The sequence below is a fragment of the Schistocerca piceifrons genome, chromosome 11 (assembly GCF_021461385.2).
Source record: "Schistocerca piceifrons isolate TAMUIC-IGC-003096 chromosome 11, iqSchPice1.1, whole genome shotgun sequence".
Taxonomy (NCBI): domain Eukaryota; kingdom Metazoa; phylum Arthropoda; class Insecta; order Orthoptera; family Acrididae; genus Schistocerca; species Schistocerca piceifrons.
In genome coordinates this window covers 58786249-58809207 of record NC_060148.1, presented here as the reverse complement: position 1 = coordinate 58809207, position 22959 = coordinate 58786249, and the positions used below count along the sequence as shown (strand labels likewise).

The 22959-nt window shown below is 40.2% G+C and overlaps 1 protein-coding gene across 3 annotated transcripts in view; it reads left to right on the top strand.

Annotated features, from left to right (window-relative positions):
• LOC124720031 (zinc finger protein 93-like) overlaps window positions 1-20988 on the top strand; it is a 71387-nt gene extending 50399 nt beyond the window's left edge. For 2 of the 3 annotated variants that reach the window (XR_007006042.1, XR_007006041.1), the window contains exon 7: window positions 18250-18378. Coding sequence is in view for 1 of the 3 variants with exons in the window: in XM_047245281.1 (XP_047101237.1) it covers window positions 18250-19123 (874 nt within the window). In the remaining 2 variants the exon portion in view is untranslated. Of the gene's footprint in view, window positions 1-18249 lie in introns of all 3 variants that reach the window. The other variant, XM_047245281.1, reaches the window with a different exon arrangement.
• Window positions 20989-22959: the final 1971 nt, after the last annotated feature.

The following is a 22959-nucleotide window of genomic DNA, read 5'->3' as shown; positions in this document are numbered from 1 at the left end:
AGACATGAAAAGGCTTTTGTCTCTGGCTGTGAGCAAAAAACTCATTCGATGTTACATTCTTGCGAACCATGGATGAAGGGTATCAGACGGATGCCATATTCCTCGACTTCCGGAAGGCGTTTGACTCGGCCCTCCACTGCAGACTGGAGTGCTAGTTCTGCAAGGTTCGCAGGAGAGCTTCTGTAAAGTTTGGAAGGTAGGAGACGAGGTACTGGCAGAAGTAAAGCTGTGAGGACGGGGCGTGAGTCGTGCTCGGGTAGCTCAGTCGGTAGAGCACTTGCCTGCGAAAGGCAAAGGTCCCGAGTTCGAGTCTCGGTTCGGCACACAGTTTTAATCTGCCAGGAAGTTTCATATCAGCGCACACTCCGCTGCACAGTGAAAATCTCATTCTCATTTATGTCTTTATTAAAAATTTTACTGGCACATTTGTCTGATGTATCTTAAAGTGTAACACGCTCAAAAAAGATCATCAGTATATGCAAAAGCTTAGCTTCTCTTGCAGCTTATTGACCTTAGCGACCAATATGATATGTTAAAGCTTTTCTTTTATTGCAGCAACACTATGTATATTAATTTAAACTATTAACTTTCCCTGTTTGTGTGTTCGTGCTACTTAATAGTGATGTTGCTGTTGGCTGGCTACATCACGTGTCCTATGCTCTGACTATCCGCTGTCATCGGCTGGTGAGATCACGTGACACGAGCTATGAACGGCTTACAAAAGCGCATCGAAATCTCGATTTCAATGATTCAGAAAGTAACACGTGGAGTCTGATGGAATTCCAATGTATACTTTCGTAATATGAAAATACGCAGCGTACATGTTGCTGCACATCAAAAATATTTACAAAATGTGTCTTTTTCCCTGAGTTTCATTTTCTGTGCTGGGAAATTGTACGCCCGTGTATAAATCCATAACCATTCAAACGATTGATAAGGGAAAATATACTGTCACCCGGGAGAAAGTGTATTTTTAACCGGGAATTCCAGGAGAAATCCGGGAATTGTTTTTCCTTGTCCACGTATACACCCTGACAGTGAACCATGCTCTTTACATTGAAGTCTTGAAACTTTTGTGACAAGCAATTCAATGTCGCCACCCTGAGTTGTGGCATGCTCGGGACTGGTTCTTACTGCATGACGGTACAAGACCCCAGACTTTATCTGTTACCAGACATTCTCTTATTGCCATCCCATGTCCACCATATTCCCCCGACCTCTCATCTTGCGGTTTTTTTCTTGTTTCTGTGAGTGAAAAGGTGACTGAAAGAAGAGCTTCATCAAGATATCACAGACATCCGGCGGACTGTGACAGATGAGCATAGGCTGCGTTCACAGTGGCAGTAACAACGGTAGTCAGACAATGTTGCCAGAGAGGTCATCCGAGAACATCGGCCAACAGCATGGTTTAGTGTGTTCAGTCTCCTATGTCAGTTTTTGGCAGGGTTGAGGAGGTTAGGTTAGAACAGAACCTAACCCATTTATGAAGTAACTTAGATTTTAACCTCTTAGGGTGGGTTTGTAGCGCGATGCCCCTGTGCTTGGATATGAGTGGTTCATAGCAGCTTCTGCTGTTAAAAATACGCCAGATGCATGTGAATAAGCTTTCCTGTCTTGTAAACTATGTGGTGAGTACCATACACCCTCTACTCAGTTATTGGAATGAGCAGACAAGTTTTATGAATGTAGGAGATGATGGAAGAAACATTCTGTTACATACTCAAGATAATTCATGGTGACCTTGAAAAGCAAGTTATAATCACTCTATTTCTCTGTATTTATTTAAAGTTGTACAGACGTATGTCAGTTAAGCTTCAGACTGTCATTTAGCACACGAGTGAAAGACGAGCATAAATTGTAGCATAAGATACTCTGAAAATGTAAAGCACTTAAAAGTGGTAATACACACTACATTTGCAAACCACTTCACATTAACAGAATCATTACCCTACTGGCATAAAATGGCAAGTAAGTGGTAATAATAATTTGTAGACAACCCATAACAAAAAAGATCCTCTACAGTAGCTATAAGCATATAAGATATGCCACCATTGTCACTTGAACTAATTATTTTTTGAAGTTGCAATCTGTGGCTAATATTTCCAATAAAGATTTTTGCCCATTTGAGGTTTCCAACAAACCTGTGATTTCAGTCCATAGATTCTGAACTATGTTCCAGTTATGATATTTTCATCCTCAGGATGCCACAAACTCACTCTTTCTTGGACTAAACTTGTCAGTTTTTCACACTCCATGTTTCATGTATGAGAATGTTAGTCGATTTGACCAAAGAAAACAGACTGATTTGAAATTCGCCAATTGTTGTCTGAAGTCTGTGCAGTAGGGAGATAAGATTGGCTATAGTGCAACCGCACACATTGTGGCATGTTGATGAGGAAAGATCAGCTGTTTTGGCCAATGTCCATTGTTGGCGGAATCCACCGATATCGATGTCACAGTGACTGCAGCGTTATGAGCATCACTGTTGACAATTTCCCTGCTTGTGTCCAAGTCCTCCAGAAACATTGGCAACTGTGTATATATCGCCAAGGAGACCACTTGAGTAACAAAGGGAATATACTTATTTTCCTTTCACATACTGTACTTATGCGATGAGGCTTTTTCCCAAATTTGTCATTCGAAAAATACAGGGTCATCGTATATTCACAGATTAGCTGTTGCTGCCAAGGTTAACATTTTTACATTCTGTAACAGAGTGTATAGGGGTCGTCTTAAATTTTCGAACAGGTTCGTAATTTCCCGATACACTGTAGCACTCAATACAGTATCAACATTGCTTGAACAATAACGTGACATTTGACTCGTACAGTGCTAGTGTGAGGGATAGTCGAGAATCTATGAACTAGCGACTACAACAGTCTATTACTCCGCTTAAAATTTGGCGGTTTAGTGAAACACAGGAGGAACTTGTGCTAAATTGTATCATCTTACAAACTGTACAAGAACAAGTTTCCAATGAAAGTTATCATATACGTGTGGATACTGTTACTGTGTACAAACATTAATGCTGCTTCTTTAACTAAGGTAACATTCAAGAGTGGAAATGTTACCCTCCAAAAATCATTACTTGATTTTTCTAATTTTGATTAGTCAGAATATTTTAAAAATAGATTGAAAAAAGACCTCTAGAAAAAAAAGGGGCGGGGGAGTCTTGTAATCAAGGTCATCCTATACTCTGACCAAATACAGTGCATCAGAATTGTAGTAACACTGTTCACGTTACGTCGCACTTCACTTAGCGTAGACCGGGACTGTGTCCTAGGCATGCCCGATGATAACTGGCTGGGCCCGGCCCGTGCTGCCGGAGTTGTTGTTGTTGTTCTTGTTGTTACGCCGGCAGAGGTCGCGTCCGAATTCTCGCGTGCCCTCTGGTGGACGGGACTCTACTTGCGGCAACTACCGCCCGTGACACGCCGTGCCAATGTGCGCCTCCCGCGATCTTTCTGGTGGCTACTACAAGAATCATTGTTTTGAAAATCCTGTTTCATTTGCCAAAAGAACTCCAGGCTGTTTTTATTCCTCTGTTTATTTCTTTTTGCTGTTGCCTCAAGTGTCTTCAGCTGCCTTGTTTGTGAAACATTATTTTAGTCTTAACCACCTCCTAATTCTTTAAAGTATCAGACTCCTTTTTAAGAAAATCTAACTTTTCACACATCTCAGTTTTTATGATGTCATGTGTTGAGAAGTATTTTTCATACGAGGTCTGTTCGAAAACTTCTGGAACATTCATAATTTCGGGCCAACGGTGTGTTGGAGTGAAATGTGGTTGGCATCCCTGTACTCGCCTGTGTTTAGTGCGTAACTGCCAGAAGTTTCATTGTTGTATGTCCTTTGGTAATTGTTCAGTGCTGTGTCGAGTAGAACATTGTGTCGCACAGTTTGCGAATTTCGAGATGGTAGAACTAGAGGAGCGATGCGTCTGCATTAAATTTTGTGTGGAACTCAAGAAAACCTTTACAGAGACACACCAAATGATGCAGGAGACCTGTGGTGATGAGTGCTTAAGCCATGCTCGGTGTTACAAATGGTTCACGCGGTTTAAAAATAACTTGACAGAAGTTAAAGTTGACACTCGTTCAGGACACCCTTCGACATCTACTGATGACACTCGTGTCAGAAACGTCAACGAAATTGTGCGTTCCAATCAAAGACTGACTCTCTGAAAGACTGCAGAAGAATATAACATTCCAGGTGGATCATGCAATGAAATCCTAGCACAGCATCTCAGAATGCATCATGTTGTCGCCAAGTCTGTCCCACGAGTCACGAGTCGAGACCAAAAAGATCTTCGCCTTCCAATCTGTGAAGAACTTTTGGATTGCACAAATGAGGACAAGATGTGCCTTAAGAGAATCATAACTGGTGATGACACTTGGGTGATGTTGGGACCAAGGTTCAATTGTCACCATGGGTCAGGAAAGGTTCTCCAAGATCATAAAAAACTCATCAGGTCAGGTCAAACATCAAAGCCACACTGATAGTTTTCCTCGACTTTGAAGGATCAGTTCATCACAAAATCGTACCTTATGGACAAACTGGTAATCGATGATACTATTGGGACGTGTTGTGACGCCTGCATGAAAACGTGAGGAGGAAATAGCCTGAAATGTCGCGAGACAATTCGTGGCTCTTGCATCACGGTAACGCACCTGCACATTCATCCCTGTTGGTGCATATCTGTTGCACAAAAAACAAAATTGCTGTGCTGTCTCGTCCTCTGTGCTCTCCAGAATGACCGCTGTGAACTTTGGAAGGACAAAGGTTTGCAATGATAGATGAAATAAAAGAAAATTCAAAGGCAGTGCCTCACACGATCCATCGTGAGGCGTAACAAAACTACTTCTGGAAGTACAAATGGCATTGGGAGCAGTGTATCAATTGTGGAGAAGAGTATTTCGAATGAGATTAAGCATAATAAGTAAAAGGTAAGTGTAGAAATTTTTTGAACAGACCGTGTACAATGTTACAATTTTGCAGACACTTTCATTGGTATATGTGGATACTGTCAGCAAAGTTTGTTCAAATTGAATTAATAGTAAAGAAGTAACTAGTTAAATTATCATACCTGATGCTGAAATTGTACTGCATGAACAACAAAAATTGTTTTTCCTTCCATTATTTTGTATGGGGTGTCAGTGAGAAAGCGATTTGAAATTATGTGGAATATTTGTTGGAGGTCGTCAGGTGCTCTCATTCTCGTATACTGGATGAAATAGTGTGGGTAATATGAATGCTGTGAGTTCCACTGCATCCAAATACAGACATTGCCTAACTTCAAACTTATTGTGGTAAACCTTTAACACAAGGTTATACCTAGTAATGACTAGTTCTTAACAATTAAATTTTTTCAGTAATTATATGAAACACTGAAGGTAAAATTTTTTTGGCCATTGGAAGCTGTTAGATAGTCAACCAGCAAGTGGGACCATATGTGGTTTTAGCCATTTTGTAATAACAACTGTGATCATGGAATGCCCTGGGTGGAATACAAATAATGGAAGGGTTAGTGGATACCATTCAGCATATCACTGAGGCCTCGAGCAGTTGACAGGCACTTCAACAAGATTGTGCGTAAATGTTGCCAAGTTTTCAGACAGTAATAATCAACTGTCATCAGAAGCAAGTCATGCGAAATTCTTTTGCCTAAACCTTGATAAAAGTTTGAACTGGAAGACACATATGGACTTTTTGACAGATAAATTAAATAACTTAGCCTTTTCAATGCATATTTCATGGATACAAGAAAAACTATATATCATAGTTATTTTGAGTTGGATGTTTGGTATTTCTGTGGAAATTCTACAAACAACACAAGGATATTAATTCTTCAGGAGGTAATCATTAGAAACAATGCTTCCCGTAACAACAAAAAGAATACCACAACTTTAGGAATTTAAAACTCTGCAACGACAAAAAAAGGCAGAGCTAAGCACTATCTGTCGGCCAATTAAGGGAGCTATAAAGTTTCATTTAGTTGTACATTTGTTCGCTTGAGGCGCTGTTGACTAGGCGTCAGCGTCAGTTGATGCTAAGATGGCGACCGCTCAACAGAAAGCTTTTTGTGTTATTGAGTACGGCAGAAGCGAATCGACGACAGTTGTTCAGCGTGCATTTCGAACGAAGTATGGTGTTAAACCTCCTGATAGGTGGTGTATTAAGCGTTGGTATAAACAGTTTACAGAGAATGGGTGTTTGTGCAATGGGAAAAGTTCTGGACGGCCAAGAACGAGTGATGAAAATGTAGCACGCATCCAGCAAGCATTTGTTCGCAGCCCAGGAAAATCGACTCGTAGAGCTAGCAGAGAGCTGCAAATTCCACAATCAACTGTATGGAGAGTCCTACGAAAAAGGTTAGTTATGAAACCTTATCGTCTGAAATTGGTTCAAGCACTGTCTGCAGCTGATAAGATTAAAAGAATCGATTTCTGTGATTTTATCCTTGCTCAAATGGAAACAGATGAATCTTTTGTTTCAAAGATTGTGTTTAGTGATGAAGCAACTTTCCACACTAACGGGAAAGTCAACCGTCACAATATCTGTATATGGGGCACTGAGAATCTGCGGGAAACAACTCAGTATGAACGTGACTCGCCTAAGGTGAATGTTTTATGTGCCATTTCAGCCAATAAAGTTTTTGGTCCCTTTTTCTTCGAAGGTGCTACTGTAACTGGACTACAGTATCCGGAGATGTTAGAGAATTGGCTGTTCCCTCAGCTCGAACAAGAAGCACAACAATTCATATTTCAGCAGGATGGAGCGCCACCACATTGGCACTTATCTGTCCGTAACTACCTGAACGTCAACTACCCGAGGCAATGGATCGGCCGCCAGGCAGCCCGTGACGGAGCTCTTCATCACTGGCCTCCAAGAAGCCCTGATCTTACCCCGAGCGATTTTTTCTTATGGGGGTATGTTAAGGATATGGTGTTTCGGCCACCTCTCCCAGCCACCATTGATGATTTGAAACGAGAAATAACAGCAGCTATCCAAACTGTTACGCCTGATATGCTACATAGAGTGTGGAACGAGTTGGAGTATCGGGTTGATATTGCTCGTGTGTCTGGAGGGGGCCATATTGAACATCTCTGAACTTGTTTTTGAGTGAAAAAAAAAACCTTTTTAAATACTCTGTGTAATGATGTATAACAGAAGGTTATATTATGTTTCTTTCATTAAATACACATTTTTAAAGTTGTGGTATTCTTTTTTAATCACCCTGTATTGTTGTTGACCTTACTTCATTGTTTTACAGTGTTATGTTGAAAACAAAAATATTCCTATCAATTACATTATACAAGAGAAGTTCAATAAGTAATGCAACAATTTTTTTTTTTCGTGAAGTCAGTTGGTTCTATTCAGGATTCCGGTATTCCACGTTTTGTACCCAACTGTTTTGGGTACAAAACCCTATTTTTCAACATAATATCTGTTCAATGTGACAGTATTATGCCACCTTACTGGGAGAGCCTGCATGGCGTTGCAGCCAACAGCTTGCTGCATCAGTAACCTGCCCACCTTCCACGTACTGTTGCCCACAGTGAGCTTCCCACATTGGACCAAACTGATGGAAGTTGGAAGGTGTGAGATCCTGGCTGGAGGATGATGAGAAAGAACAGTCGAGTGAAGTTTTGAGAGCTCCTCTGGGATGTGGAATCTTATGTCAGGCCTTGTGTTGTTGAGATGTCCAGTTGTGTAGCGAGGTGTTTGATTGTGATCCGTCAGTCACTTTGAATGGAAGTGTCCGCATGTGGAGGAGTCACAGCTGTTTACGGCCGGCCAGCATGTGGGAGATTGGACGGGATAGTGCAGTGTTGTTGTGATGAAGACGGACACTTCGCCCAATGACTGATTGTGCTTTTGCTTACTGCCAGGTCTCTGTAGACGTGTTACAAGTGCCTAAGAATATCTGCGATTCTCTGGTTTTTCCGCCAAAAGAAACTTGATTACATCTATTTTCTTGGAACCCACCTCTATTGCAGATGCCATTTTGAAGGCTACGCATATTGCCACAACCTGTCAGGGCTGAAGTGGGAATGTTCCACAATGTCCCACAACAAATTTCAAATTTTTTTTTCATCTGAAATTGAGTGAGGAAAAAAAAGTGTTGCTTTACTTATAATGCCTCTCATATTAATTGACATCACAGATCACATTAATTCACATTAATAAAACAGAAATAATTTATATTAAATCCATTAAGTCTAAGCAGTTAAAGAAAAAATAGCTTTGCAACAACATACCATTGAAAAAGTTTCTCAGAAGAAAGCGTCGTTAAAGCTTCAAAGTTCTCTTCTGAGACTGAATGCCATTGATCCCTCTACCTTTTGCCTATAATGTGAAAACAGTTTCCCAGTCTAAAATTGAACACGGACAACCGACTGCCTTTGCAGCACCAGATACTTTGCAATGTCCACATTCTCTGCTAGCATGAAAAGCTGTTTTTCCAACAAATTATGAAGGTATACGTATACTTTCAGACTATCTTACATTGCTGAGACCTGCCATTCTATGTACACAAAATAGACTCACTGGCATTCCAACATGAGTAGAGTCCAGTTCTATTCTGTCACTGAAACAATAACCTAAACAAAATACATGGATCTGTGGTCATGGGAGTTGTTTGCTAATTTGAAGGTGCAGCCCAGTGCATTTCAGTGTTTTCTTCAACTCCACCTGAAGTATTTGTCCCTTAATATGTCTCAAAAGCTTACTGGCTTAATCGCCGTTTTCCCACAACAGCGAGGCATTCTCCAATTTTAACTTGAAATACAAGTAATATTTTATCTGGCGACATCAAATTTCCTGACCTTTTTCCACAACAAATCGTACCTAAAATGATTTGGTTTGGAGAAATTTTTAATGTGTTGCATCAGTTAACTGCATATTTATGTAGAACCCAATTACGAATATGAAAATCACAAAATACGGTACTTTAGCTCCATAAACACATAAATCAGCATTGTGCATGTTCTGTTTGCTATTTTCAGCCACTCACAGCACAGTACACGTGACACGATGCTATTATGTTTTAGGCGATAAGTAGAAAACTGAAAATATGTATTCCATAACATTTCTACTATTCTGTGAATGAAGTTTGTGGTGACAGCATGATCTGTTGTGAAGGCCGCGGCCTTGTTTGTTGAAAGGTATCAGATGTCATGATTTACATGTTTTCAAAACTAAAGTGCTGTATTTAGTGTTTTTCATCTTTATGCTTGCATGCTATGAAAATATCTAGTTTAATTGATGTATCACATTAAAGACCTCTTATATCTCGCCTATTTTATGGGATAGGTTGTGCAAAAGTGTCGCAAAATGTAACTTTGGTGACATTACATATACAAATATAGTTCTTTACATAGGAAATCAGCTGTTACTTCAAGACCATACACAATTCTCATTTTGTGACATGTCATGAAAACTAGTGATCTCGTATTGTGTCGCAAAAAATTGCAGAATGCACATTATTTTTCACTTTATCTTTAAAGCGAAATTTTCCAGTCTCCAATTATAACAAACTAAAAGTTAGAAACATATTAATATGGACTTTGGCAATCTGAAAAGATTATTGCATTATATTTTAGTAGAGAAATGTTACTACACCATTGAAGAATTCTCGGAAGACAGTCTGACACTTTGAACAAAAGAAATCTGTAAACTATTAGCCTAGTATTGAAATCTTGTATGTACTAAACAAAAGAAATTTTAAATTGTTAATGTATAATAAATATTGAAGTGTTGTATATACTGGCATTTTAATTAAATGCATGTGAATAACAAACTATTTAAAACCTATAACGTATAACTTTCTAAAATAGTGTTGAAAGATCTTTGGGAAATCATGTTATTTTTAAAATTTGACATGTTTCCTAAACAGCAGATGTAATGATTTGTGCATTGTATGTAATGAGATTAATAACTCACATTTTATGTTTCTTCCCTCGGAGCTAACTGAAACAAAACACATACATGGCTACATTGTCCAAGCTGACAGTGACTCAGTCTTATAATCTATTTTCAGGCCTGCTTTCAAACCAGCTGTATCATGTTTGTCCACTAGGTGTAAGAATTTACCTGCATTAGAGACAACCAAAATGATTTCGTGAGAAAAACAAAGGCAATTCAGACTCCTTCCTTTAACATTCATTCATTCATTCATCCATCTATTTTCCCAGTATATGGATACAAAAACTTCCTTTAGTACAATTGCTTAAAAGTGTTGTAGTATGTTCACTGATATGTCAGTGCATATTGCATGAAAGAAGTGATACTAGTAATAAGACAAAAATGTCAAGCTTCTGTACTGAGCATAATTAATCATGATGGGATAAAATGACATCTTTTGAGGGGAAAATCATATTTTAGCTGGCATCCTGTCATTTTCCAGCCAATCATTTGCATCTATCTATAACACGTCCGCATATCTTCCCCTATAACCATTCATTAGCTTTCCATTAAGCCCTTAACATACTGACTTTATACAAATTAAGTTCCAAAAACTAGTATTGATTTTATTAATCAAAAACATCCTTTAATGAAATGACGTTACATATGTATACATAAATATAGCTCTTAAAGCTTTTTAATGAAATGACATTACACATATATATGTAAAGATAGCTCTTAAAGCTCAAAATAATGAGTTACAAATTTTGAAGATCACCACAAATAACATTATGAGTAAACTTGTGCACTGGACTTTGACTGAAGTATTCTGTAACTTAGTCATTTCTTACTTTCTGTGTAGATATGAATTCGAATTATGAATTTCAAAATGGCTTTAAATGTTGGTAACTGTGTGATTTATCTCTTAACATCAGTGACCACTCATCAGTCAATCATCTCATGTTCTGTGTTGCTTTTTGTCGTCAGTGAAGTAACCCAACATTCTTCTTCACTTTCTGAGCTGCTAAATCCAATTTCAAACTTAGGGTTACTATAGCCATTTATTTTCGGAAGCACTGCATAACAAGAATACAGAATAGAGGCTGAGACAATGTGTTTTGTTGTTGAGTATCTAAAGCGGTGCACAGTAAAGGTGATATCTAGTAGCAATCTCGTAAGTCAAAACATTACAGACAGACTACAAATGCAAGACTGGATGCCCTCAAAACACCGAACAGTTAACTATCAGTGCAGAAATGGATATAAGTTGTTTGCTTTTCAAAGTTTTGTTCTTAATTTATCAGAGTATATTCAGGATTTTAAGTTTGTACCAGGAAACATAAAATGGTTACGCATTTTGCGTGCACCAATTTTGTTTCCGTTACAGTCGTAATGGTACCTTCCACTGCAGTCTGTTCCCTGATTCTTTCTTTCCGTCCCTCCAAATAATGCCCAGCACACATCTACTGTTTGCTAACAGAAGACAACCCTCAGTTATGGAATGATTTATGCATTTCAAATCTGTAACACTCTGTTGTATAGTAAAACTGGTAATGTGTGCTGATTGTAAGCATTCACTTTCATACGCATCGATTGCTTCATTTTGAAAAACTCTGTTTAATTTGCCAAAAGTACTCGAGACCATTTTCACTCATTGACTTATTTCTTTTACTGGCCATCCAGTCGCATAAGTTTTGTAAATTTGGGATATCAATAAGTAAATACTTCAGTCACAAATATTGAAATTTGAGTCAAAGTAGTGTGCAAGGCCTCTGGTCCAGATTGTATGCCGGTCAGTTCCTTTCAGAGTATGCCGATACAATAGCTCATACGCTCATACTTAGCAATCATATACAACTGCTCACTCATCGAAAGATCCGTACTTAGACTGGAAAGTTGTGGAAGTCACACCTATAATGAAGAAAGAAAATAGGAATAATCCGCTCTGAATTACAGATCCATATCGCTAATGTTGATTTGTAGTGGGATTTTTTAACATATGCCTGTGTTTGAACATTATGAGTTACCTCAAAGAGAACGATTTATTGACAAACGGCTAACAGATTCAGAAAATATCATTCTTGCGAAATTCAACTAGCTCTCTGTTCTCACAAAGCAATGAGTGCTATCAACAGGGGTGTCGGATTGATTCCATATTTCTAGATTTCCAGAAGGCTTTTAACACCCTTCCTCACAAGCAACTTCTGCTTAAAAATATCATGCCTTTGGAGCATATTCTCAGTTGTGCTACTGGATTCACAGTTTCCTGTCAGAAAGTTGGCAGTTCATAGTAATCGATAGAAAGTCATCGAGTAAAACAGTAGTACTATCTGGCCTTCCCCAAGGAAGTGTTACGGGCCCTCTGCTGTTCCTGATCCACATAAACAATTTAGGAGGCAATTTGAGTAGTCCTCCTAGATTGTTTGCAGATGATGCTGTCATTTACCATCTTATAAAGTCATCAGATGATTTAAACAAATTGTAAAATGATTTAGACAAGATATCTGTATAGCGCAAAAGTTTGTAGACAGCTTTAAATAATGAAAATCGTAAAGTCATCAATTGGAGTACCAAAAGGAATCCATTAAATTTCTGTTACACAATAAGTCACACAAATCTAGATGCTGTAAATTCAACCAAATATTTAGGGATTACAGGTACAAATAGCTCAAATTGGAAAGATCACATTGATAATTTTGTGGGTATAGCGAACCAAAGACTATGATTTATTGGCAGGACACTAAGAAAACGTAACAGGTCTACAAAAGAGATCGCGTACAGCCCTCTTCTGGAATACTGCTGTGTAGTGTATGACTCGCATCATATAGGATTGTCGGAGGACATCGAAAAAGTTCAAAGAATGGCAGCTCATTGAGTATTATCGCGAAATAGGGGAGATAATGTCACAGGTATGATACGTGAGTTAGCGTGGCATTCAATCACCAACATTGTCCCCAGAGTGTGAAAATATTTTGTTGCCTCTGACCTACATAGGGAGGAATGATCATGATGGTAAAAAAAGATCAGAGCTCGCACAGAAAAATTTAAGTGTCAGTTTTTCCCATGTGCTGTTCAAGAGTAGAATGACAGAGAAATAACTTGAAGGTGGTTTGATGAACCCTCTGCCAGGCACTTAATTGTTAATTGCAGAGTAACCTTGTAGAAATAGATGTAAACAACACACTATAAAAGTGGCAAGGAAAGTTCTGGCAGAATATAAGTAATTTGGGAGTAAACGAGACCACTCACCGAGTAGCAGAAGCATTGAGTTGAGTTGTCGAAAGGAACACAAGGAAATGGCCAAGTGTGAATTGCACTTGTGCATTTAGGGTTCTGTACAAACTTAATTATGTGTATATATATTTCATCCATCTTACTAATCAAGAATCTCACCAATTTTTGCCTGTTATCAATTTTGATACTGGCAAGATAAAGGTCGCAGGAATTCCGTGACTGTATCAAAATCTCTACAGTAGTTCCTCAAACTACCCCGGACATACAGAAAGAAGCAAGCAGGGGACTTCAGTTTTTATATGTAGAGAAAGAAGATTAAATAAAATATGTTGTATTTACTTACTAAAACATTACTACAACTTACATTTTATGTCTACATGCAGTAACGTTCCTCTAGTGTGCTTTTGACAGATGATGAATGCATTGTATGTTAAAATGAGAAAAGATTTTTTCTGATATAAATTACAATTTAAGAAGTTTCAGATTTTTACATTGTTTGTACCGTGAAACCTTGCGTCTTACCAAATTTCATGATTCTAGGTCAGGTGGAAGTACCCTTTAGGGTTTCACGAGTGAGTTTTCAAGTGTCAAAATATGTGATGATGTAATGGCCTATCTTTTATTGCAGTGATTTAGAAGCTTACAATTTTCACACAGCCAAGGGACCATAGACCTTGGTATGTGATATAAATTTGAGCTTGATACGCCAAACTGTTCCAGAGAAAAACTGATCTTAATATACGAATGGACAGACAGATAGATAAAAAAAATTACAAAAAAATATTTTTTATGTAATTACAGATTAACAATTTTTGGATTTTTCCCTTTATTTGAACTATGAAACCTTGCTTCTTGCCATATTTCAGATTCTAGGTCAACACACTAGGTTTTCTTTCTTTCTTTCTTTTTTTTTTTTTTTTTTTTTTTTTTTTTTTTTTTTTTTTTTTTTTAGTAAGTTTTCAAGTGTGAAAGATTGACATAAATGGCTGTATGTTTTATAGACCTTAATATGTGACATAAATTTAAACTTGATAAGTCTGTCTATTCCTGAAAGAAAGGTATCCTAACAGTCGGACGGACAGACGGCAAAGCAATCATGACTGTTGGTAGAGGGTGAATGTGCAGGGGGTTTGCAGATAGTGAATTCAGAAGGATGAAAGGTACAAAGGAAGTGATGCAAGGATACCCTCCCATCTGGTGCTTGGGGAGAAATATCCGGATGGCACGGGTTATGAAGCAACCGTTGAACTTTGGCACGTACGTCCACTAGGCGGTCGACCCTGTGCTCCGCCACGATTAGGTGTCGAACCATTTTTTTCTGGTGGACAGCTGGTCAGTGGTCGTGCTGTGCAGTGATACAGCAGAGCTGGTATATAATGTGGCAGCTTTTGCAGGTGACTCTGCCTCTGATGGGATAAGAAAGTCCTCTGACAGGACTGGAGTAGGATGTGCTGGGTATGTGAATCGGGCCGGTCTTCCACAAGATGGCGAACCCTGTGGCGAGGGGTCGGTAGTGGGAGAGACGTAGGAATGCATCAGGATGTTACGTAGGTTGGGTGGGCCACGGAATGCCACACACACCTAGCCCCTTGCCACAGCGGTCATATCTCTGTCAGAGACTCGAATGCAAGACTGGCCCGATTCAGCCATCCAGCATATCCTACTCCAGGGCTTTCCAACCTTTTCAGCTGGCGGACCCCTTCATCATTCGAAAATCCATGGCAGGCCCCTAGTCAGTCAAGAGCACAGTAACTCTAAATTTCAGAGCGAAACCCGTGGGAACTGAAAGTTTTTAATGCAAGTGCCATGTTCCCAATGTTCATATCAGCGCACACTCTGCTGCAGAGTGAAAATTCTCATTTCGGAAACATCCCTCAGGCTGTGGCTAAGCCATGTCTCCGTAATATCCTTTCTTTCAGGAGTGGTACTTCTGCAAGGTTTGCAGGAGAGCTTCTGTAAAGTTTGGAAGGTAGGAGATGAGGTACTGGCAGAAGTAAGGCTGTGAGGACGGGACATGAGTTGTGCTTTGGTAGCTCAGATGGTAGAGCACTTGCCCACGAAAGGCAAAGGTCCCGAGTTCGAGTCTCGGTCCGGCACACAGTTTTAATCTGCCAGAAAGTTTCAAGAAACAATATCATTAACACATGGCTTTATGAGATTTTCTGCAATGGTATGAGCTTTGCCTGTTTTTGCCACTCAATAACTAACCAAGAAAGAAGCTTTTAATGAATTTTCATTAATTGTTTTTGAATGAGTTTTCATGCAATGCTGAGAAGCAGCTAGTTCAGCACTCTTCCTTTTGAAAAAATCTGGGTGAGTACCTTTAAAATGACGGCGCAATTTAACTGGAACCATTGAACAGTTCAGAAGGACTCGCGCACAAATTACACACTGAGCTTTACCCTCCTTTGTCTCCATAAAGCCCATTTAAAAATAGCTTTCGTTGTACTTACTCTTCTTGGTTGTTCCACTTCCACAGGATATTGCAACCAATGGAGTACTTGCAGCATTTGCACATAATAAATCCGGCTGTGAAGCTTCTTGTGATTGTTCTTCCTTTGGTCGTTCTCTTGCCTCATTCATTTCAACTGGAAACTTCCCTTGTTGTGAAGACGATGGAGAAACCGCACCCATCTTCAATGATTCTGACTTCAGCCACGGATCCATGTTAGAAGTAATAAACTGGTCAAAAATCGACTTATGAAATAGGTAGTGCACTGACAAAGCAAATTTAACATTTAATGATGCCTGGGGACGCATACGTGCCAGTGAGCACTGTGATTGGTCGACAAAGCTCTCTCCGGCATGTGTAAAAGGTATCAGCACATCTAGCGCCGTGAGTCGGCGCACAAATGACCCCCGTATTGTTGCGAAACAGTCGATCAGAGAAGCCGCATTCTTCGGCACTAAACTGTGTGTTCTCACTTAGGAACCGCAAAGGCTGCTTGGGAATACGACCTGAAGTAAAACTACACGTTTTTCACACAAAAAATTGTGATGAAGTTCATTTTCACATTTTTATGCAATAATTTTACTCATTATTTTACACGATTTGGTGAAAGGTGGCCGCGGACCCCCTAGAAAGAGCCGGCGGACCCCTAAGGGGTCCGCAGACCACACGTTGGGAAGCCCTGTCCTACTCTATTCCCGTCACAGGCTCATCCTGTCCAGTCAGATACACAGCCACCTGTGAAAGTAGCCGTGTCAGTACTGGTTCTACTGCAAAACATGTGTGAGTTCAGTGGCTGATACATAAGCTGTGTCATCAGGATCCTTCCCTCCAGCACCAGCTTTTCTGAATCGTGCAGATGCGAGTTATCCTCACAACACATTCTTTGCTGGCATAATCCTCCTGGCCTCAATCTCTGTTAACTCATTGCATCCATTACCAACAGTCTTCCCTGCCTTTAATATAACACCACCTCCACCTCCCCCCTCCTCCACTCCACCCCCAATACATCACCAAGTTGCCAAGATTGTTTTGGCTATGAAGCAGAAGTTTCATTGGGAAGTGCACCCTCTATACAGCTCCAAACCCCCGACCCAACTGATTTCCATATTTTTGGGCTCCTGAAGAGAGACATTCGTGGCTGTCAATTTGTTTCGCATTTTTCCGTGAAGGCATTGACTGCCTTGTGTTTCAGTGGGTAAATGTATTAACAGTCGTGGGGATTACTTTTGAAATAATAAGCAGTTTACTTAACAATATTATGAAGAGAATAGAAATAATGATGAAAAATCCGCCTCGATTTTCAAGGCTGATAATATGTTTATAGACAGGCATGCGGTGGCGGCGTTGACGTTACACACGTCGACGAGATATAGTGCTTCAATGCTGTTGCAGGTAGAGCTCACAGCGGAATGGTTCCACTCACGTGCACTACCCGCTTATATAGGAAAAGGTTGACTGCTAGAACGACTACAGCACGCGTACGGGATAAGCCATTCCTGCTGGTGCCTGCAGAGTCTAAGTCCGTTATCACTGCATTACAAAATCAAGGTCAACCTTTTCCTTTATAAGTGGGCAGTGCACGCCAGCGGAACCATTCTGCTGTGAGCTCTATCTGCAACAGCATTGAAGCACTATGCCTCGTCGACGTGTGTATCATCAATGCCGCCACCGCATGCCTGTCTATAAACATATTATCAGCCTTGAAAATAAACTGGGAGGAAATGGAACGGCCCAAGCTGTCATATTGAATGGACCTATATTCTTCCGTGGCTGCAGAGTTAATTTTACTCTGGATGTCGTTACTGGAAATTCTGGTAGTGGATGGTTTACCCTAGCGATTGTTCGTTGTGAAAACGCGTTGCTTCCTGGACTCGAATCTTTCGCCGACCGAGATGTCATCACCTAAAAGACCTGGCATTGTGGTATCGATCTGAAGACCCAAAGTAGACCTAGCTATGTTTATAGTAACATGACATTTACATTGTATACACGCTCCTGGAGAAAAGTTAGTAATGATGAAAAAATACATGTATGGATGAAAGGACTTGGTGTATTGCTGAAAATGTAACTGTTGAGGCGGATTTTTCATAATTATTTCAATACTTACGATTGCTGACACACTGCAATGCTGAAAGTTCTGAAAAGAATAGATTGCTACTTACCCTAAAGATTACATGTTGAGTTGCAGGCAGGCACAATGAAGAGACTGTTAGACAATTAACTCTTGGCCAAACACCTCCTCCAAAAAGGAAAAAATACACACACCCACACACATTCACACAAGCACCACACCTCACAAAGACGACTACTATCTCAGTCACTTTGGGCACAGCTAGTGGTCGTGTGTGCTCGAGGTCTTCTTGCTTGTGTGAATGTGTGTGTGTTTTCCTTTTCTGAAGAAGGTTTTGGCTGAAAGCTGAGTGGGTAAAAAGTCTTTTTGTTGTGCATCTGTCCAACTCGATGTATCATCTTTACAGGAAGTAGCGGTCTAGTCTTTTCACAATATTGTTGATATTCCAACCGGGACTTTCCAGTCTAAACAGTTTACTTTCCATCTGTCTCATTTTTATTTGACTGTCCCTTATATATTTGTTTGTACATTACCGAAATATGTTTTCATCAAATATTCTTTTAAACATAAGAGTATTTTTTTTTAGATCTCGAGGCGTCAGCAGTGCAGACCACGACATCACACTGGCCGGAGCTCGAGGTGTGACAGAGTCCAAAGAGACAAAGAAGTTCTACAGTACTGTACGGTCGGAGGGAGCGGCCGAGTGCGACAGAAGTTTGCTGCCGGCCACTTCTCCTCCTTCCACCTGCAGTTCGTGCACGCGCCATTTCTCGTCGGAGGCAGATTGCACGAATCACGTCTGTGTGGTCACGAGTGAAATGCGGAGATCGCCCCGGAGAGGATTTTCCTGCTCTACGTCCACGGTCGACTCTGACGTCCGGCAGGTACCTAAGGTCGCGAAGGAGAAGCGTGCCGAGTCTCCGGAGGGTGAAATTCTCTCCGACGAGTGTGACGGGGTGCCGTGTCCGGAGGACTCTGCAGTCACTCTCGCTACACGGGGGAGCGAAGTCAGCTCGGCACACGGAGATTCTCGTAGCGGCCGCATCCCGGCACCTTCCGAAACTGCGGCATCGATTCTCTCGGAGGCTGCTGCCGGCACTCACGCGTACTTGTGGAAATCTGCCTTGGGCGTGTGTGGAATCTGTGGAAAAATTTTCAATAACAACTCTAACCTAAAGAGACACGCTCTGGTACACGGAAGTGGGATTTTCCTCACGTGCGACGTCTGCGGCCAGTTTTTTCCCGACCGGTGCTCTCTCTGGAGGCACAAAGAACAGCACGGTGGAAAGAGCCAGTCCAAGATGTACAAGTGTAACGTATGTGGTAAATGTGTAAATAGTAACACTTCACTGAGGAAGCACAGGTCTCAGCACGTACAGCCTTACGTGTGCGACATATGTGGCGAATCGTTCCATCGAGCCAGCGGCCTGCAGATACACAAATACTTGCACGTCAGATAGTATCGATTTACGTCTCTGTAAGTGTACGCCGTGCTCGAGCTCGCTTGTGGTGTTTGTTGCTCTTCTCTTATGAGCTTACTGAGCCATAAATGTGGCCCAAAATAGTGATCCGTTTCCACAAAATATGTCGAATATATGAACTGTCTGAGGAGGGCTCACACTGGACACTCAATATTGGCAAAGTTTATTGTGTTTTCTGTGCATTTCAGAGTGCAGTGGCTGTCATTCCTGTAGCACACAAAGCAGTTTGCACTTGGTAAGGTGACCTTTGAAGCCCACCAACACTGAATTTCTATCCGTATGTTAGGATTGAGCTTTTATTTTTAAAGCAAATAATGCACATCCTGGTTATGTACAGACGTTTTTGTCATTTTTGAGTACAGTCTCCATTGTTTGTGCAAGTTTTCACCAATGTCTAAATCTTCTCGTGGCGGAAGTCTGTTCTGACTGCCAGATGAGTGTGTTCCGTTGCTTTGTGACTTCGCATCTGTTACTCCGGACCTAAAAAGAGAGTAGACGCAGGACAGTGTCAGAAGGTGTGCACAGCATTTGTGGTCTGTCTATGTTTGAGAACATTAACCGGAATGCAACCCTCTGTGTCATAGAAAATGCTGCCAACAGCTTTTTCAGCAAATTTTACTGTCCGTACTTTCTTTTCTGACAGCAAATCCCAGTGGAGCCCTTCCGTACTCTGACATTTAGTTCAGGCACGTAATGACAAAACCAGCTTTCATTTCCTGTCATAATACTCCTCAAAAACTGCCTCTTACATTTTGAAATTGTTTGAGGTTTTGGGTGGCAGTTGTTTTCTAAACTACAGTCTTTGATCAAATGCAGGACTCAGAGGGTACAAATTTCTCAGTAATTCGAGCTCTGAATTGTATCCTGCACTGCACTTTGTCCTATTGTAAGAATTGTTGCGATCTCATTCACAGTGACACATCTGTCATTCTGTAACTTTTCTTTTCGGGTACTACGGAGGGCACGTACTGTGGGCTGATGTGGGATGTTTGTGTTCCCACTTTTTAATGTTTTCCTAACTCCACTGGTGCCCGTGCATATATATCCACATGCATGCTGAAGTCTGAGAGAAGAATTTAGCAGCAATTATTTCCTTCTTAACAAGAAACTAAGTAAGAGTAAGCTGTTGAAATGCATCGATACTGGACATTTCGTAAATATAGCACCTGCTCACATGGTAGATGTTTATTGATCTCACAAATATGTAAACGTAAAGTTTGTAGTTTAGGATGCTGCAGTTGTAAGAAAGGATTGCTCAAAAGTTCAGTATGGCTCCTGTTCATTATGAGCATTGTTGTTGTGATAGTATACTAACCCGTCTGTGTGAAACGTGGCTTTGTATGAGCAGAGCAGGTTTTCATTATGCATTGTCTCTAAAACTACATTACTTTATAGGATGCAAAATCTTCCACCTGCAGACTTTACATGGATGCCACATGGCTTCTTCCTCCACTTCTTCTTCTCTTTCAGCATTATCACAAATGAAATTGTGGTAGTGTATGATTTTATGGGATGAGGAAATTTTAAGATTCCACTTGCTTGATGTTGCTGTTAATACCACGCTTCACCATTTCTTCCAATAATATTTCTCTTCATAACAGTTACAAAAATCATTAATGGAAGTGGACGTTTATTTGGAAGAAAGTGATACATGAGGAAAACTGACCTGTGAGGTATTAGCACTGAAGTGTTTACTGGTATACTTTCAGTTGCATTATTGTTTAAATTATTCTACTGTCAATTCTGTAGCTATGGGTGTTTTTCCTGTAGAAACATATATTTTTAAATGATTTATGTAGTGTATATTTTTAAATGAATTATGTATGTGCCTCATCACTCGTTAAATAAATGCATAATTGGCAGTAGATATATGTTATTTTAAATTATTAAGTTGGTGTATATGTTTCTGGCATTTTTGTTTTGCTCGTCGGTATTCCTGTTCCTACGAGTTTATTTATCGACAGCCATCTTTTATTTGTAGTTCACTGTTTCTATTGTGAGTTTACATATTGTCATTTGGAGATAGCGAATAGAGCTGTGGACACTAGAAAATGGAGTGCCAAATGTAGAAATTGTAGTGTTTCTGACATATTCTTCTGTTTGAGTTTAACAGAGGACTGACAGCAGTGGATGCAGCCAGAACCATTTGTGCTGGGTACGGTAATAATGCCAGTGGGGCGTGGACATAGCATGGCAAGAAAATGTTTTTCTAGTTTTAAAAAGGATCATTTTGACTTTAGAGGCTCTCCACGTTCAGGAAGACCTTCGGGATTTGATGGAGATCATTTAAATGCATTAATACACATTGGTCCATATCAGGTTACTCAGGAACTGCCAGAAGTGATGAACTGTCATTATTTCACCATTGAACTGTGATTATTTCACCATTGTGCAACATTTGCATGCAGTGTGGAAGGTTCAAAAATCTGGTGTACGAGTACTGCTTGCTGTAAGCCCAAATCACAAAAATCGGTGGGTGGCCAATGTGCATCTCTGTTTGCTCATAATCAGTCAGCTTGTGGACACCACCACCATTCCTGTTGTGTTTCGTTACTGGTGATGAGAAATGGTGTCTGTATCCTAATGTAAGGAGAAGAAAGGAATGGTTGAGCCCAAACAAAGCAGCAACTCCATGTACAAAGACCTATGCACATCCACCAAAGATAATGTTATGCATCTAGTGGAACATTGACTGTGTGGTGTACTATGAATTACTTCCCTAAGGTAAAACCATCACTGCTGAAACTTATTGGCAACACCTGTGATGTCTTGCAGATGCAGTCCGAGAACAACGACCAGGAAGACAGCATGAAGTGATGCTACTCCAAGATAACGCTCACCTGTATTCTGCTAGATTGACAGAAAACAGTGTACAGGAGGTGGCTTGTGAAACCATTCTGCAGCCACTTTATTCATCTGGTTATGTACCCTCATTTTCCACTCTCTATCGAACAACCTTCCTTTCTGGATGAAAATGCCTTCCAAACATGGCTCGATGAGTTTTTCACCTCGAAACCATGTAATTTCTACAGTTGCGGGATTGAAAAGTTACCCGAGCATTAGCAGATTTTTGCAAATAGTGAAAAAGATTATATTATTGATGACTAAAGTCTCTGTTGTGTTTATTAAACTTATGGAAAAACACTACAAACTTATGCACCAACATAATACAGTTCCTATCAGAAGAGATTAATGCTGCAAGTTTTTTCATTACGGTTACGATCATCATGGATTCTGCTAATGACGGTCATGTACGACACAGGTTGTTCTGTCTCTCCACGAGATCCAGTGAGCAGTATATTCCAGTGCTCAGGTTGATGCTGTGTTCCTTGACTTTCATAGTGTGTTTGATACTTTTCCACCTTGTCACCCAATGAACAAAATGTAAGCGTATGGAATATCAGAACAGCTTTGAAATTGGCTTCTAACGGACAGAACACACTAGGTCCTTGTTAACAAAGCGAAGTCTTCAGATGTAAAACTAGCTTCGGGTGTACCACAAAGGATTGTTATAGGACCATTACTTTTTACAGTGTATATAAATGGCCTTACAGATAACTTCCGAGATTCCAATGGGCTTTTCACAGATGATACTGTCGTGTATAGAGAAGTCACAAGGCTAAAAAAGTGTAGCAAAATATCGGAAGACCTGCAAAGGATTGACACTCGGTCCAAGGATTGACAGTTGACCCTCAACATAAACAAATGTAACACATTGCACATAACGTAGGAAGAACCATTATTGTAGGATTACATGATCGCAGAAGAATTTCTAGAAGCATTCATATCCGTTAAATATCCAGGAATATACAGGT